The sequence below is a fragment of the Drosophila sechellia genome, chromosome 3L (genome assembly GCF_004382195.2).
Source record: "Drosophila sechellia strain sech25 chromosome 3L, ASM438219v1, whole genome shotgun sequence".
Classification (NCBI taxonomy): Eukaryota; Metazoa; Arthropoda; class Insecta; order Diptera; family Drosophilidae; genus Drosophila; species Drosophila sechellia.
In genome coordinates this window covers 4,645,023-4,660,238 of record NC_045951.1, presented here as the reverse complement: position 1 = coordinate 4,660,238, position 15,216 = coordinate 4,645,023, and the positions used below count along the sequence as shown (strand labels likewise).

The 15,216-nt window shown below is 41.1% G+C and overlaps 4 protein-coding genes across 5 annotated transcripts in view; 3 read left to right on the top strand and 1 right to left on the bottom strand.

The window, feature by feature from the left end:
* The first annotated feature begins 2,587 nt into the window (after positions 1-2,587).
* LOC6610817 (mitochondrial 2-oxoglutarate/malate carrier protein) lies at positions 2,588-3,744 on the top strand. The gene has a single exon (XM_002035347.2). The coding sequence runs from the start codon at positions 2,594-2,596 to the stop codon at positions 3,641-3,643; it is 1,050 nt and encodes a 349-aa protein (XP_002035383.2). The 5' UTR covers positions 2,588-2,593; the 3' UTR covers positions 3,644-3,744.
* Positions 3,745-3,807: 63 nt separating this feature from the next.
* Positions 3,808-5,022, top strand: LOC6610816 (mitochondrial 2-oxoglutarate/malate carrier protein). The gene has a single exon (XM_002035346.2). The coding sequence runs from the start codon at positions 3,994-3,996 to the stop codon at positions 4,897-4,899; it is 906 nt and encodes a 301-aa protein (XP_002035382.1). The 5' UTR covers positions 3,808-3,993; the 3' UTR covers positions 4,900-5,022.
* Positions 5,023-5,158: 136 nt separating this feature from the next.
* LOC6610813 (contactin-associated protein-like 2) overlaps positions 5,159-15,216 on the top strand; it is a 57,627-nt gene continuing 47,569 nt past the window's right edge. The window contains exon 1 of one of the 2 annotated variants that reach the window (XM_032719560.1): positions 5,159-5,537. The gene's annotated coding sequence lies outside the window, so the exon portion shown is untranslated. Of the gene's footprint in view, positions 5,646-15,216 lie in introns of both variants that reach the window. The other variant, XM_032719559.1, reaches the window with a different exon arrangement.
* On the bottom strand, positions 14,174-14,591 carry LOC6610815. Its single transcript, XM_002035345.2, has one exon. The coding sequence runs from the start codon at positions 14,540-14,542 to the stop codon at positions 14,276-14,278; it is 267 nt and encodes an 88-aa protein (XP_002035381.1). The 5' UTR covers positions 14,543-14,591; the 3' UTR covers positions 14,174-14,275.

Genomic DNA, 15,216 nt, shown 5'->3' with positions numbered 1-15,216 from the left:
CGCAGTTCGTTGCCTGAGTCTTTCATGTCTGGCCGTTGTTTTTTTTTTATTTGTGCTTAGAATCTGTAGTCTGTTATTGCCGTTGATTTATTGTCCAACAATAACTGTTTTTTGCATTGTGCATTGAACTTGTGCGTGTGTGAACGAGAGAACGAGAAAAGCCCAAAATTATCGATTATTTGATGACACACTTCTCCGTATGATTTGGGTTTTCGGATGTTATTTCTTGATCTGAACAGATCTGCTGATCTCTGCTCTACGATTCGGCTTTAACTTTCGCTACTCGGCGCTCTCGTTTGCTCAAAGACTTTTACTCTCTAGCCCAGCGCAATTACGATTGCAGCTCTCACTGCTCTCACTCGATGTTTTGTCTTCGGATTTAGCTCTGAATTCGCTCTGTTTACTCCAGAAATTACCACCTACTGCGGTCTCGCTCACTCGCAGGGCGGCTTAGTGACGCCTCAGCTTTTTTTTCGTCTATCCAACTTCGAATGACTTCTTAACGGTTCGGTACTTAATACCTCGCTTTTTTTTACACTGATAGAATATTTTATGGTGAGCTTAAGTGATTATTGAGGTAATTGAATTATTTTATTTATTTATAGACAATGTCTTAAAGCTTAATAATAATAAATAAAAATAATAAATAAATAAAATAATAATAATAAAAAATAAACTTATTTCATAAATACTTTGTTGTTTGATTCATTTCTTATATTGGATAAGGCAGTAAATCAAATGCACAATTTAATATGAATGAAAAGTTGTGGATTATGTCTGAGAACTTTACGGCTTACTTATCCATTTTTTTCAGTGTGGTAGTTAGTTTTTTGTCGTTACTGGGCTCTCACACAGGGCGATTCCCCCCGCCCCGCTGGAATTGCTGCTGTTATTGTCATTTTCCTTTTAGCAACAGCTTCACCTCAACTTAGTTTGGTTCAGCTCGCTTCGCTTGAGCGTAAATTTCTGTGGTTTCCAGGCGATTCTTTTGGATACCATAATGCTGCAGTTGCTCCGCACCTTCTCCTTGGGCCATTATCAGCATTGTCATCGTTGTCGCTGTGTCGTTTGCTTTTTGCGATTTTTCTTTCAGCTTTTCGCAGTTTTTCCTGCGCCATGCCTTCCACGCTTGTAGGGCTGCTCTGCTGCTGGATCTGCCATATATAGCTATATATACATATGTCTATATATATTTACCACAACTGAAACCGCAGCAGTTGGCCACCGATATGATCTGATTTATTGTAGTTTCCCGACTTCTTGTTGTTGCCGTCGTCTGTTAAAATATTTATTTACAATTTTCACAATTGGCATTTCAGTTCAGCGAGCTTGTCTCTGATTGTTTGATTGCATTGTGCCATTGTTATTGTTGCTGTTGCATTTGCGCAGACTGTTGCCCCACTTTTACTTATGCACATAAATAATTAGAGTATTTATGTTGTAAACTGCTTGATAACAACATTTGCATCGTTAGCCAAGTTAGCACAAGTACGCCTCAACTTTTAGGGAATTCTGAGTGTGTTTGTCTTAATTTGCCAAATGTTCCTCGATGTCATTATTGGTATTCGAGTACTATGTACTAGGAGTGAGTGCAACAATCAAAGCTTGGGATTGTTTTGGATGTTAAGAGGAACGAACAACTTGTTCTAAATCGCCAAGAAAAACATTGTGGTATATTATCCTTGAAAAATTTAACTTGTTTGTGGAAAAAATAATACTATAAAAATATTAAAAGATATAAAGAGTTAATTCAGAACTTTGCCTTGCATTCCTATGCTTATTTGAGAACAATTTAATTTGGTACTTATGGTGTATTTTATTTTATAACAAGGTATCACTGTACCAACGTTAATTAAGACACCCTGGCGCCATTCGAAATCAGCGGACTTTTTAGGAACTGGCAAATAAGAAGTTCCCCTGCATACTTTTCGGCGGGTAAATGTGAAGTAATTGCGTTATCGCATGCGATTTCCCCTTTTTCTTCGGTAGAAAATCGACAGCAATCGGTTCTCGGTTTTTCCCTGCAATATTTTGTTGGTCTTTGCCGCCGCATGAGTTCCTAATTAGCCCGCAATGAGTTGTCGATACGCAATTTGCGAGTACATGAAATTCGGTTTGGTTTTTGCCCTGCCCTGACATAACAATTTCGGCTTGTCTAATTGGGAGGGCCTCCTGTAAAGTGTTCTTTCGGTTTGAGTTGCTCTCTAATTGCATTTCCAACGATGCCTAACCATTTTGTGTACTCTCATCTATGGTGGCAAAGGGTGACAGGCGAGGAGGCGATGTTAAAGGGTTGGATTGCCAACGAGACATATAATAAGCCTCTTGCCAGAGTCTCGTTAATTTGTGGGTGGCCCAAAACTGGCACAATTATCTGGCAAGTGAGAAAAATTATAGAGGTGCGTTAATTGGCCAAAGGTGTTGGCCTGTTAACTGCCACAATTAAAATCAATGCCACGGCGACCCAAATTCGGCAAGGCAACCCGCAGCATGTCAGTGGGTACCTTTGGAACTATATGCATGGTGAGGTGGTGGACCTTTAAGAACTATCTTTTGGTACGAGTCTAGCTTGTTATGGAAGGCTTTGTTGTAGATGTCAACTCCATTAAGCCCCCACATACGAATTTGGCTCGTTTCCAACCACACACCCCCAATTCACATCTCTTTTTCCCAAACATACTTATACCTTCCAATTGTCCTCTTCCACATGGCGCTAGTTTACGGGGTGGAAAAGAAGACGGTACCCACTCACATGAAGTTCGTGATGGGCGGAGCCTCCGGAATGCTGGCCACCTGCATTGTCCAGCCGTTGGACCTCCTCAAGACCCGAATGCAGATATCAGGAACTTTGGGCACCCGCGAGTACAAGAACTCCTTTGAGGTTCTTTCGAAGATTTGGAAGAACGAGGGGATGTTATCCTTGTACAATGGACTGAGTGCCGGACTGTTGAGACAGGCCTCGTACACATCAGCCAAGATGGGCGTTTACCAGATGGAGTTGGATTGGTATCGCAAGAACTTCGGAAATTATCCATCCATGGTGGCCAGCATGACCATGGGCATTGTGGCTGGCGCCTTTGGAGCCTTGTGTGGAAATCCAGCGGAGGTGGCCCTGATCCGGATGATGTCCGATAACCGCCTAATGCCGGAGGACAGGCGTAATTACAAGAATGTTGGTGATGCCTTTGTAAGAATTGTGAAGGATGAGGGCGTCGTGGCGCTCTGGAGAGGATGCTTGCCGACAGTGGGTCGTGCCATGGTCGTGAATATGGTGCAGCTGGCCTCCTATTCGCTGATGAAAGACCAATTGCATGGGTATCTCAGTGAAGGAATACCTCTTCACCTGACCGCCGCACTGGTGTCCGGTTTGCTGACCTCCGTGACCTCAATGCCACTGGACATGGCCAAAACACGCATCCAGCAGATGAAGGTGATCGATGGCAAGCCGGAATACAGTGGCACCATCGATGTACTGAAAAGGGTGGTGAAGAACGAAGGCGCCTTTGCCGTGTGGAAGGGTTTCACTCCGTATCTAATCCGCATGGGTCCACACACGATATTTTCATTCGTCTTCCTGGAGCAAATGAATAAGGCCTACGGCAAGCATGTGCTCGGTGACTCGCTATCCGATTCGGTACCCTAAAGGCAAAGACAATATGGCACACCTCATCCCAAACAAATGGAAATTGATACGATGTCTGTGTAAAGCGCGCTTGTTCTGTAAAGTAATTCATATCTTATATACAACAAAAAAAATGTTTATTATGCAAGACTGCATTTAATTAATCCAAATCATGGGAATGGTATGGTTTCATATATTAAGGATCGACTGATTTCCTAAGAATTTTTATTAGGAAAATATGGTATCAAAGAAGGCATCAAAACACCTCTCATTCAATCCTAACATGGATTGCCATTTATTCAGCATTTAAATTTAGTTTCGGTTCAAATAAATTTGTTAAATTCGAATTTCTAATCTGTTTCTGAGTGGCCATGGCGTACAGCATCGAAAAGAAATCCATACCCGGGTACATGATGTACATCAATGGCGGTCTGGCCGGAATGCTGGGCACCTGCATTGTGCAGCCATTGGACTTGGTGAAGACCAGGATGCAGATTTCAGCCACGACGGGCGAGTACAAGAGCTCCTTCGATTGCCTGCTAAAGGTTTTTAAGAACGAGGGCATACTTGCCTTGTATAATGGACTGAGTGCGGGATTGATGCGACAGGCCACGTACACGACAGCCCGGATGGGTTTCTACCAAATGGAGATCGACGCCTATCGCAAGCATTTCAATGCACCGCCCACTGTGTTGGCCAGCATGGGCATGGGCATTCTGGCCGGTGCTTTCGGCGCCATGTTCGGCAATCCGGCGGAGGTGGCCCTCATCCGTATGATGTCCGATAACCGTTTGCCGCCGGCGGAGAGGCGAAACTACAAGGGTGTGGTGAACGCCTTTGTGCGGATCGTCAAGGACGAGGGTGTGACCACCCTCTGGAAAGGATGCATGCCCACTGTGGGTCGGGCCATGATCGTCAACATGGTTCAGCTGGCCTCGTACTCGCAGTTAAAGGCAGCATTTTCGGAATACTTTTCGGGACTTTCGCTGCACATAGCTGCCGCCATGATGTCCGGTCTATTGACCACCATTGCCTCCATGCCACTGGACATGGCCAAAACGCGCATCCAGCAGCAAAAGACGGCCGAGTACAAGGGCACCATGGATGTTCTGATGAAGGTGTCCAAGAACGAGGGCATCGCCTCCCTATGGAAGGGCTTCACGCCCTATTTGTGTCGTTTAGGACCGCACACGGTGTTTGCTTTTATATTCCTGGAACAACTCACCAAGGCCTACAAGCACATTGTGCTCGGCGACGATTCTGAATCGAACATCTAAGTTTTATTAGGCCTATAATCGTTTATCAAAATTAGCAGTCCTCTGGGGACCTCTGGGAGGTGCATTTAAGATCAGTTAGAATTTCTCTCAGATATTTTTCTCGCATGCTACAAATGACTGGATCCATCTGTCCCGCTCCAGCGATCAGCTGAGCTTTGTTTGCGTTGGGGCTTTGTGGCGCTTATCAGGCGCCCGATCAGCCGGTCCGGTAATCTCGCCGAGTCAGTTGCGTTCCTACGTTGCGATCGAGCGGTTCGCGAGCGGTACGGTTGAGTCGGTGTTCGGGTGTGCGGATCGCGATTCCTTATATGGGATATGAGATACATCTGCTGGCAGGGAGCTGAGCAAAGTCAAACCGAGCCAAGCCAAGCCGGGCGGCGTCTCGCAATTGAAGCCACTTAAGTTCGCTGACTGAGATCTGTGAAGGAAATCTCTCACTTGGGATGAATCAACCGTTGAGTTCATGCCGCGGAAGTGTTAATTTAGCTACCAAATTTGACTTGTAGAGATCAGCTCGCTACAAGTGGCATTCGAAAGTGCTCTTTGTGTGCGCCGCATAAATCGTGCCCGAATAATCATACAAAAATATGCAAATGAAATTATGTGTGCGCTACCTTACAAGATAGACACATAAATCGGTAATTAAGTGATAATTATTTATGGTGTGAATTGGGCCGGACATTGGCCAACCACATTTCTGGGCGCTCTAAATCGCTGGTACAGCCGGACGGAACCACTCCACTCAGGTGGGTTGCCGATAAGATCCGTAATCGGTATCTATCTCGGTTTTACGGCGGCACAGTGGGCACTCCTTTAGATTGTGGCGATAGCAGAGGTTCTATCGCTGACGCCTCCGATCGAGTATGATTGATTAATTGCTTGAATCTCGAGCACATTTACGATCGCCTCATTGATTGCCGTGCAAATTTGTCATAAAAAGTCTGGGCGTCTTGAATTTAGATTGAGTGATGGAAAGTCCGCAGAAGCCCATATTTTATTATTCTATTTCACTTAAAATAAGATTTTTCTTAAGTTTTTCCTGTTTCTTTATTAACCTATTGAGGTCACTGTGACCTCACGTATGCAGCTCATCTCACAGCTTACTTACTTGTATTCTAGATATTCGCAGTAAACTGCTATTTTCCCAATCGTCGATTTTGACACTTCGAATACCGCTGAGGGAAACTATCTGAATACCGGGTAATTGCTGGTTGTCAGGTGAAAAACTTTCCACTGGGCTGGGGTTGTAATTTATTTGGCATTTATCATTTGAACCCCTGATAATCCCCACCGTACCTGTGGATATTTACCTCAGATAGCAGGGAGATAAAGATGCGCAAGGTTTTGCTCAAGTTATATTTAATTATTTCTTGTTGACTTTTTCTTAGGGCAATTAAGAGATTCGTGTGTTTGCTAAAAATGGTAATTACCAAAAGCTAAGACACCAGAATAGTCAAAAGCAAATAGTGCAGCCTTTTTATATTTACCCAAACTCATCGCTGAACAATTATCACTATTTGTTTCAGTGAAAATTATAAATAAGACTACATGATAAATAATACAACATTTTAATAATTTATTTAATTAGTTTCAAACTGTTTGATGTTCATAAATATTTCGGCTATCGCTTTATGATAAACATTTGTTGGGTTATGTGAACTAGAAATTCTAATTAGCTCAATGTTGTCTGCATATTCATTTGTCAACAAATGAGTGAAAATAAACAATTAGCCGTTAGCACGACGCTCCACTTGGCATTTGAATTTTTTTCAATTTATTGTTTGTTGAAATTATAATTGGAAATCAAGCGGCAGAGATCAAATTAAAAAGCAATCTCCCTTCCGAACATAACTCAATAATGTAGTTAATGTTTGGTTAGAGCGATTAATGAGCGGACAATTGGTAGGGCAAACCGAAATGTGTCAACAAAAACTGAATGCGGTTAAACTTGTGACAATAAATAATATATAGTGACAAATTAAATATCAAAAATAATTGACTTAAGTGAGGTGAGAAGGCCTAAAGTGCGCATTAGGCGACCATCAGATACTCTATAAAAGATTACAAAAAAATGTATCTCCAGGAGGCACATAAAAATGAAATGTGATGAAATGTGTAATCTTTTAATATTTTTCAATATATAAAATATATTGATAATACAATAATATTGATAAAAATAAAAAATATATATTTTTATATATTTTATTTTTGAATCACAAGTACACACCCTTCAGTATTCAATTGCATGCGACTTTGCTGATTAAATAAAGATAACAGATCGCTCCACTTTAAAATTAAATTAAGTGGAACTAATTCGTGTTTTTCCAAGTGACTATCTTGTCGCAGCGATTGTGCCTCACACTTTTCCCTCAGTGTTTTGCAAATTAAAATGACAAAGCTTCGGGCAGACACAGTGGGCACACGTCTGATGACCCGTTCGTGTATTCCGATTCCGATCTGTGAGTCTGTGTCTGTGTCAAGTCATTACCATAGCCTGTAACGGCCAGACCAAACCGCACGTGATCTCAGTCCCCCAGATGGTGTTGTTACTTTCGTTGTCATTGTTATTGTAGCGAAACACCCGCACACACAACTGCATTCATAACTGGTTTGGACGTTGGTTTTTCGATCACATGACAACAAGATCAGTGGTGAGTGGTGGCTTTTATATGTTTTCGAGCATCAAATGCAATTAACTAATAAGCAAAATAACAAACGCCTCTAATGAATTCACAACAGTAAAAAGCCCATCTGGAAGCAGCCGGGGTCAAAGGTCAATCGCCAATTTTTATTTGACCGAACCGCGCAATTCTCTCATGTCATCGTTTCTGGCAAAAGAGACGAGCATATGAGAGTGTGTTTAACAAGAGTGTAGTGAAAAAAAATAATATAAAATAATAATATATATAATATATATAATAAGGTATTTAATCAATAATGTATTTTAATTCTGGACACGCTATATAGTTGTACTATGCCTCGCAAATAATTAGCTTACAAAAATATAAGACTTTTTTATGGAAACATAAACTCTTAGAAATTTAATGTTTCCCTCAGTGTGCGAATATATTTTCCCTCCCATTGATGGGCAGCAGATAAGGCGCAGCAGCAACAAAATAGAATTGTGTCTACTCATCTGGTTGGATCTTGGATCTTGGGACACAATCATTATCGTGGTTGCCCAGATGCGTACACACTCGTGCATGGCCACAATTTGTCTACGACGGAACGCGAGAGTTGCAATTTTCGAATTAAGACAATTGCCACACGAATTACGGAGCCAAGATGCCCCCATCTAGATTCGCGACCCACGGCATCTGATTCGCTTTCCCTCGCCGTGCAAAAAATCAATGCCAAAAGTAATGCAAATTCTTTGACAGACTCTTTTTTCGTGCCGCATTGTCACCCGAAAATAAATTGAATTTTAAATGAGCGGCAAAAAACCGACGTAGAAGTCATCAAATATTTAGATAACACTGGGGACACAAAACCGAAGGCTAGACTTAAGATATGGAAGGACACCTAACCACATGATGCTGCAGAAAAAATGTTCATTCCATAATAAACTAACAAAGAAGTAGGAATTATTGCAAAGTGCATTACTAAGATATACATTTGTAAAATGTATTAAATCCATATAACCTTAATTCGTGACTATCTAGTCAATGTACCCTGTACGCTGTACAGCAGGGTATTCAATAAAGGGTAACCCAACGAATTAGAGAAATCTTAGTCCCTGCCCTTTTGTCTTTGAGCTCGGCACAATCAGAACCCAAACACCCAACAGACACGGATACATCGACGCCGGCAATTTGGCCTCAGATGTGCGGCAGATCGGCGGTAATTTTCCAATTGACGCCTATTACGGTTAATCGTAGCAGTGACCCAAGTCCGGACCAAGCTTAAACTAATAATGTGCCCAGTTTAATGGCTAAGCCGCAGCAAATCGCCCGGTCAGTCCAAGGCACATCCCAATACCCGCTCTTAAGTCGGAACCCACTACATAACCACCACAAGACCGCACGACATCGTTGTCTCGGTCCCGAATGCTATATGTCACCCACCCATTTTGCTAACCACTCCTCACCAATGTGTTTGTACACCAGGAGAAAGTTGCAGCCGAGCTTTCCTTTTATTTATTGCTTGCATGCAGAGATATTTTATAATATTATTAATACATTTTGTGGCTGTTTTAAAGGCATTGAATGAATTAGAACCAGTAGTAAATATTAAATATAATATAATATAATACAGATTATTTCTCTCGGTGCACGATATGTTCTATTGTTGTTCCTGCTGCTTAGCACGCTAACTAACTAGCAGCCGTCGTCGCTGCCGGCGTCGTTGCTTTAGCATTTCGTCGCTAGAATTAGTCGCACCGCGTAGTTCGAAGCAAGTGGATTAAATGGTGACGAAAGATACAGTCGCTCCGTCGCCGGCCGTCAAATGAAGTATTCATTATCCTGGACAAGCAATTAGAACGTCGCCAGTGAAACGGGTCACTTTGCAGTCAAAGGATGCGCATTGGCATTGCTCATCCGACGTGTTGGCCGGCAGAATCACGCTTAATCAAGAGACCCACTGGGAATGCGGAATGCCTTAACCGGATCTCGGTGTCTGTGTCCTGTTTTCGGCTTTTCCGGTCCGGTGTCCCGTGTGTCCCGTGCGTTCGATTGTCTCTGATTTCACGCAAATGTAATCCTCGACCGCTTGATTTCGGTGCGTTTTTCGGTTTGTGTTTCGTGACTTGAGTCAAGGCAAAAGTTGATTCATCAGCCGCAGGATACGGGCAAACAAACAAACAAGCAAATGGAGCTGGGCGAGTTCACACGGGCTTGAGTTTGTGTGTGCGGCAGCACAAAAATAAAATAGTGAAATTATAAAGCACAATACCACGGCAGCGACACATCCTTGAATCCTTCGTTCATATATATATATATATATGTATGTGTATATATAGTATAAGCATATATGATGGGAGCGAAACGAGCGCTCAGTCACGCAAAACGCCAGCGCACTTTGACCTCATTTTGGGCAACGTTTTACGCTCGAGTGTGTGACCCTGCCACGCCCCTAACCATCCTGCCGCCCCCTTGGACATTTGTGTGCGCAAGTTCTCCTCTTTCGGCATAATGATTTCAGCACAGCACAGGAAGCAAATTAAATCAATAAGTTGGCGTATCATCGCTTAAAGAGGATAAACTGCAGATTGCAATTTTAGTGCAGTGCTGATTTTTTTTTTTGCACTATTGAAATGGTTTGCAAGTGTTCGTTTGTGTGATGCATGTAATTAAGCCATTTTTGGCCAGTTAATAAAAACGCACAAATGCAAACGCATTTAATTCAATAAATACGGGATATACAAATGCGCACTGATATGGAAATTTTCAAAATTCCACTCGATTTTGAATGTATTAACAAATGTAAATTATATAGAATTTAGTGTATCTGTGCCTTTCCCGTTAACATGGTCATTTTGGCTAATGAAAATAATAAACTCGTTTCCGGAAATGCATTTAAATAAATATTATTTATAAATACCCGCCTGAAAGTCCTGTAATGGCAAAACAAGTGCAAGTTAAATGTATGTAAATGATGCCAATTATTTTCGCCTATGTAAAAAAGTCTTTGTTTTGTAAATCAATAAACGAAATTGAAGCCTATAATGTGTGTCGCCGCAAGATATTAACAATTATATACAAATTGCATTTAAATGTATTTAACGGATCAACATAAAATCGTGATGTAAGGAAAACTCAGCGATTACAGTTCAAGTTTATTGAATGCGGAAAAAAATCCCCGTGCAGTTCAACAATAAATATTTTATCAAACTATTACTTAATTAAATTCTGTGCAAATATTTAATCAACCCAAATACACGAGAAACTTTATAACACGTGCAAGAATTCCACAATATTTCAACAAAAAAATGAGTTAAATCCATGTTGTGAATTTAAAAGGAAATGTACACAATCTGAAAATGGAATCAATGCCATAAAAATGCCTGATAATTTAAAGCAATCTCTTTACAGCCATTTAATCAAAGTAAAAAGTTTTATCATGAGGCATACAATAAATTATAGGTATCCGGTATAACAAATAAGTTTTAAAGCCAAACTAAGATAAACTTAATACACGAAAGCACCAAAAGGTTTAAGGATTTCAAGTTGGCCAACAGCAATCAATAAAGTTCGCCAATTGCTATGGGCCATTTATGACATGCCGGTGTGGTAAGGAGTAATTTATTGATAGACATAAAGACTAAATAGATTATTATGTTGCACGGAACTCAGTCAATTAAATTTCCATAGACGCGAGGCCCATTAAAAAGCGCTCAGTAATCAGGAGTTAACATTATTCTTGGGCTATGCGAGTGCAAACTAAGAAACCAACAGTCTGATGGCACCAACAAGTGCAAGCAAATTAAATAATAATTATTTATACAATGGCCGAATAACAGGCAATTATAATGCATATGGAGCAGGCCAGACGGAAATTCCCGGACAAACAGACAGAGTTGAACAATTCCAAAACTAAACTAAACTCAACGCGTCCAACGAGGCGTATGAATTTCGTTTGGTATTCTGAGCCATGTTACTGGGCATTAGGCGAATATGTGAGTTTGTGACATAAACCACTGCTAAATGCAAACATTTATAGTTTCGTTTAATGGCTCAATGTGTCGCTTCGTCGGACGACAGGCATTAAATCATTTTTAAAGTGCTTGCAAATAATTGAATTTGTTAGTGCGAAAATGCTCGCACAAATCTTGTCTGCAGTGTCTTTTGTGATCTGCAGTGATGGCTGACTATGAAGGATACCAGAAAAGTGTCTTTTGAGAAGAGAAACACAAAATTCTCAATATCGATTTTCAAAAAAGTGCATCAATTAGACTGCATTGTAAATCAGAAAACTTAAAATGCCTTAAGCCACTAATCTCATTTGGGATAGTAATCTTAAATTGTATTTGTCTCTTGGCAATTAATATTAATTGAAATGTGAAATTTAAATTTACATATACTGAGGCCAGTTAAGCTATAACCCTTCTAAACTAAATGGGTTAATTTATGCATATGCGAATTAAGAAAATTAAATTATTCAATTGATTTTGAATTTGTTGACTCGGAAATATTATTAGCTTTTCAATTAGCTTTTTAAAATATATTAAAATTTATTTTATTTGTTACAACTTTTTGAACAGTAGTTATACCAAAAACTATATTTAATCGATAGAGAACAGTTGCTGTTTTCCTTTATTTTTAGTAAGAACGCGACTAATTCAATCCTACTTCAATTGCTTACATTTTCCGTACAAATAACTTTAAAAGTGCCAATTTTTTAAGAAATATGCTGCATAAAGATTTCTACTGTGAATATCTACTGTGATGTTTACTCACATGAGGACGTCTAGTGAAGCGAAACTGAACGGCTAAATGCCTGCAGCATTCACTTCGTTTCTCGACCTTCCTCCGCTCTTCCGCCTCCTTTTCCGTGTCCTTTGTCTTGCGAGTTCCTTCCTTGGTCCTGGAACCGTTCAGAGTCCTCCCACGCAGTTAGCAGCGCTCATTCATGCATCCTGACTTCTATTGTGCAACACATACACACACATGCACATATGCAAGCGATATACTTCGCACTTGGCGAGTGCGACCGTGACGCTAACAGCATCAAAGACTAGAACAACAATGACAAAGGCCATTGTTGCTGTCGTTGCCATTGTTGTCGTCACTTAATATACAAATTTCAGTAAATATTTTCCACACACATATGCACAAGGAGTGCAATTTCCGCGAGTTTCATTTGCCCTGTACACGATTTTCATTTCCCATTTCCATTTTCTGTCTCGAGTTCCTTGGGCAACAATTCGTTCAATTTCATGCAATCAAGTTATTTTAATTCATTACCCTTACGCGGCCAACACTTGGAAGACATGCTAGCAACACCAACAAACACACACACTTTCTTCAGAGGAGTATTCCCCGGAAAACCCCCTTGAAACTACCCTCTTAACCCCCCTCGAGGCCCATCGATCCCCGCCATTGTCGCTGTAAGTGCATGTGCATTTTGCCTTGCGACACTTGACATTTACATACACACACGTGTAAGCACAGCAAAAAACAACTGATTGAGTTCTTTAATTGGCAAAATTAGGGGTTGGCTTTTGGTCAAAACAAACATAGGACATAGCTGAAATCATTTATAAAAAACTGTAATTCAAAATATACCACTACATTTAAAATTTCATTTAAACTCAAATAAATGCATAGAAAGATTTGTTTCAAATTAGCTAGAAGATTTTGTTCAGTGCGCGATTTGCATGTGTTGTAACTGCACATCCACACAGACATGCCAAGGAATATAGAGCCTCACGCACGACTATCAAAATGTCAGACATCTGTCATTTAATTTAATTTGACTTCACTTTGCTTTCATTTGCCCTCCCCCTTTTTTCGCCCAGCCTTGTGCGCTTTCTTTTTTCCAACGTCTCCTTCATTTTTCCGCCCCACAACGGAACGTATATAGGAATATATATACATATATATTTATGCAAAGCTATAAGGCGAAAGGGGGCGTCGATGTTGGGAACAAAACGTGTAATTTAGCGGGTGGTGTTCGATGGGGTGGGTGGGGTTAAAGGGTATTTCCTCAGGCTGCTGTTATTACTTAGTTGTTGTACTAGTTGTTTTTGTTGCCATTTTTATTGTTGTTGTTGTTGTTGCTCTTGGTGTGCAACGTACGCGAGCTCAATTTAAATCGCTTTGCGTTTGCTGTGAAAACGGTAAAAAGCGAGGCGGAAATGGCAGAAGGGCGGGAAAAGTGCGAAAAGTTTCACGGAAAATGCATCGATCAATGAATACCCTTAATGGGGTTAGTAAAATATTGCAAGAGTTTAAATAAATGGTTGAGTGGTTGCTCGAAATAGTGAGTGATTGAATTAAGGAAACTCTACCGGGAGCTTATTGCTATCGGAGTGTTGATAAATGGCTAGCACTTTCAATAAAAATGGAAAGGAATATATGTTATAAAATACTGATTGAATCAACAATTCAATAAAAAGTTATATAAAATTGAAGTTAAATGTTTGCGTCTTTGATAAACAATTAAATAAATTGTTAAGTATTTCTTGCCACAAACTCTAAATTCTTGTTCCTCAATTTGTTTTAATCCCAAATAATCCAATCTAACCAAATCTTCCAACTTGTATATCCCATATTTTGAGAGGGCATCTCCAAAGACAACTTTGCTTGATTTGCATAGGAAATTTTATTTCTTTGAGCTAAAACTAACTTAACTACGGAAGAGCACACATCATTTGCGCTAAGCTAAAACTAATTAAAGTGGCAACCCCGAGGCAAGTCGAAATATCCTTTTCGACTCAACCCCTCCTCTCCTGCTGCTTGGCAATGGCTTTCAGCTGCTTGCTGCGGTGCTTGAGCTTCTGCTGGAGCTGCCGTTTGAACTGGGTCTCCCTGCTGAGGATCTGCAGATCCTCGGGCGAGCAGCTGGCTAGGCGTTGCTTCTGGTCGGCTATCAGCTCCTTGGTCAACTTGATCTTGGTCTTGGAGACCTGGACGTAGAGCATTTGGCGACGCCGCAGCTCCTGGCGGTGCAAAAATAAAGCGTAGGCGACTGATGCTTCCATGCTGACTGCTTACTGGCGAATGAGTGTCAGGTCGGAGTTTGCCGTGGTTTTTAAAGGACCTCCTCCCAAGGATCCTTCCGTATGTGCATGCCTGGTCTTGTTTATCTGGCGTTTTTGCCTGTCCTGCGGGTTTTCTGATTTTTCGCTGCCAATCCTTTGGGGCGCTGTTTTACCTGCGAGCCGATTTACCGCACTCTCTAATCGCCTTTCCGCGCAGGTAACAGATGGTTTATCGGTCCAAGTTTTCTTTTCCTTCGTGCTAGTACACGCTAGTCCGTTAATGCACTTTAGGCCAAAATCCTCCGCATATGGCCGGCAGGCAGAGGGTTTCCTTGCGGGTCCTTCGGCAAAGTTGGGTAAACTTTTGCTATTCGCCAAAGCCCCTCGAACAGAGAGGGATTTGCGGGGTGGCACATGGACACATTCGGCAAACTTCTTGGTCATGCAGCTTCGCAGCCAAAATCCAATGCAATTTTTGGGCCATCCATCTAAAGGACAGTGCAGATCGCCTGGACTCACCGAACGACAGGATGGCACGCACGTCCTGGAAAGCCCGGCATATGCATCAATAATTTTTGCCAGCATGCTACTGCACTGCGGGAAAATCATACTTCGTATCAATGATTCTGTGAAATATATAAAAATATAATAAGATCAGAAAACCAAAGTATTTA

What these genes read in the sequence shown, in the direction of transcription:
- LOC6610817 (XM_002035347.2), top strand. Translation starts at nt 2,594, where the DNA reads ATGTCAACTCCATTAAGCCCCCACATACGAATTTGGCTCGTTTCCAAC.
- LOC6610816 (XM_002035346.2), top strand. Translation starts at nt 3,994, where the DNA reads ATGGCGTACAGCATCGAAAAGAAATCCATACCCGGGTACATGATGTAC.
- LOC6610815 (XM_002035345.2), bottom strand. Translation starts at nt 14,542, where the DNA reads ATGGAAGCATCAGTCGCCTACGCTTTATTTTTGCACCGCCAGGAGCTG.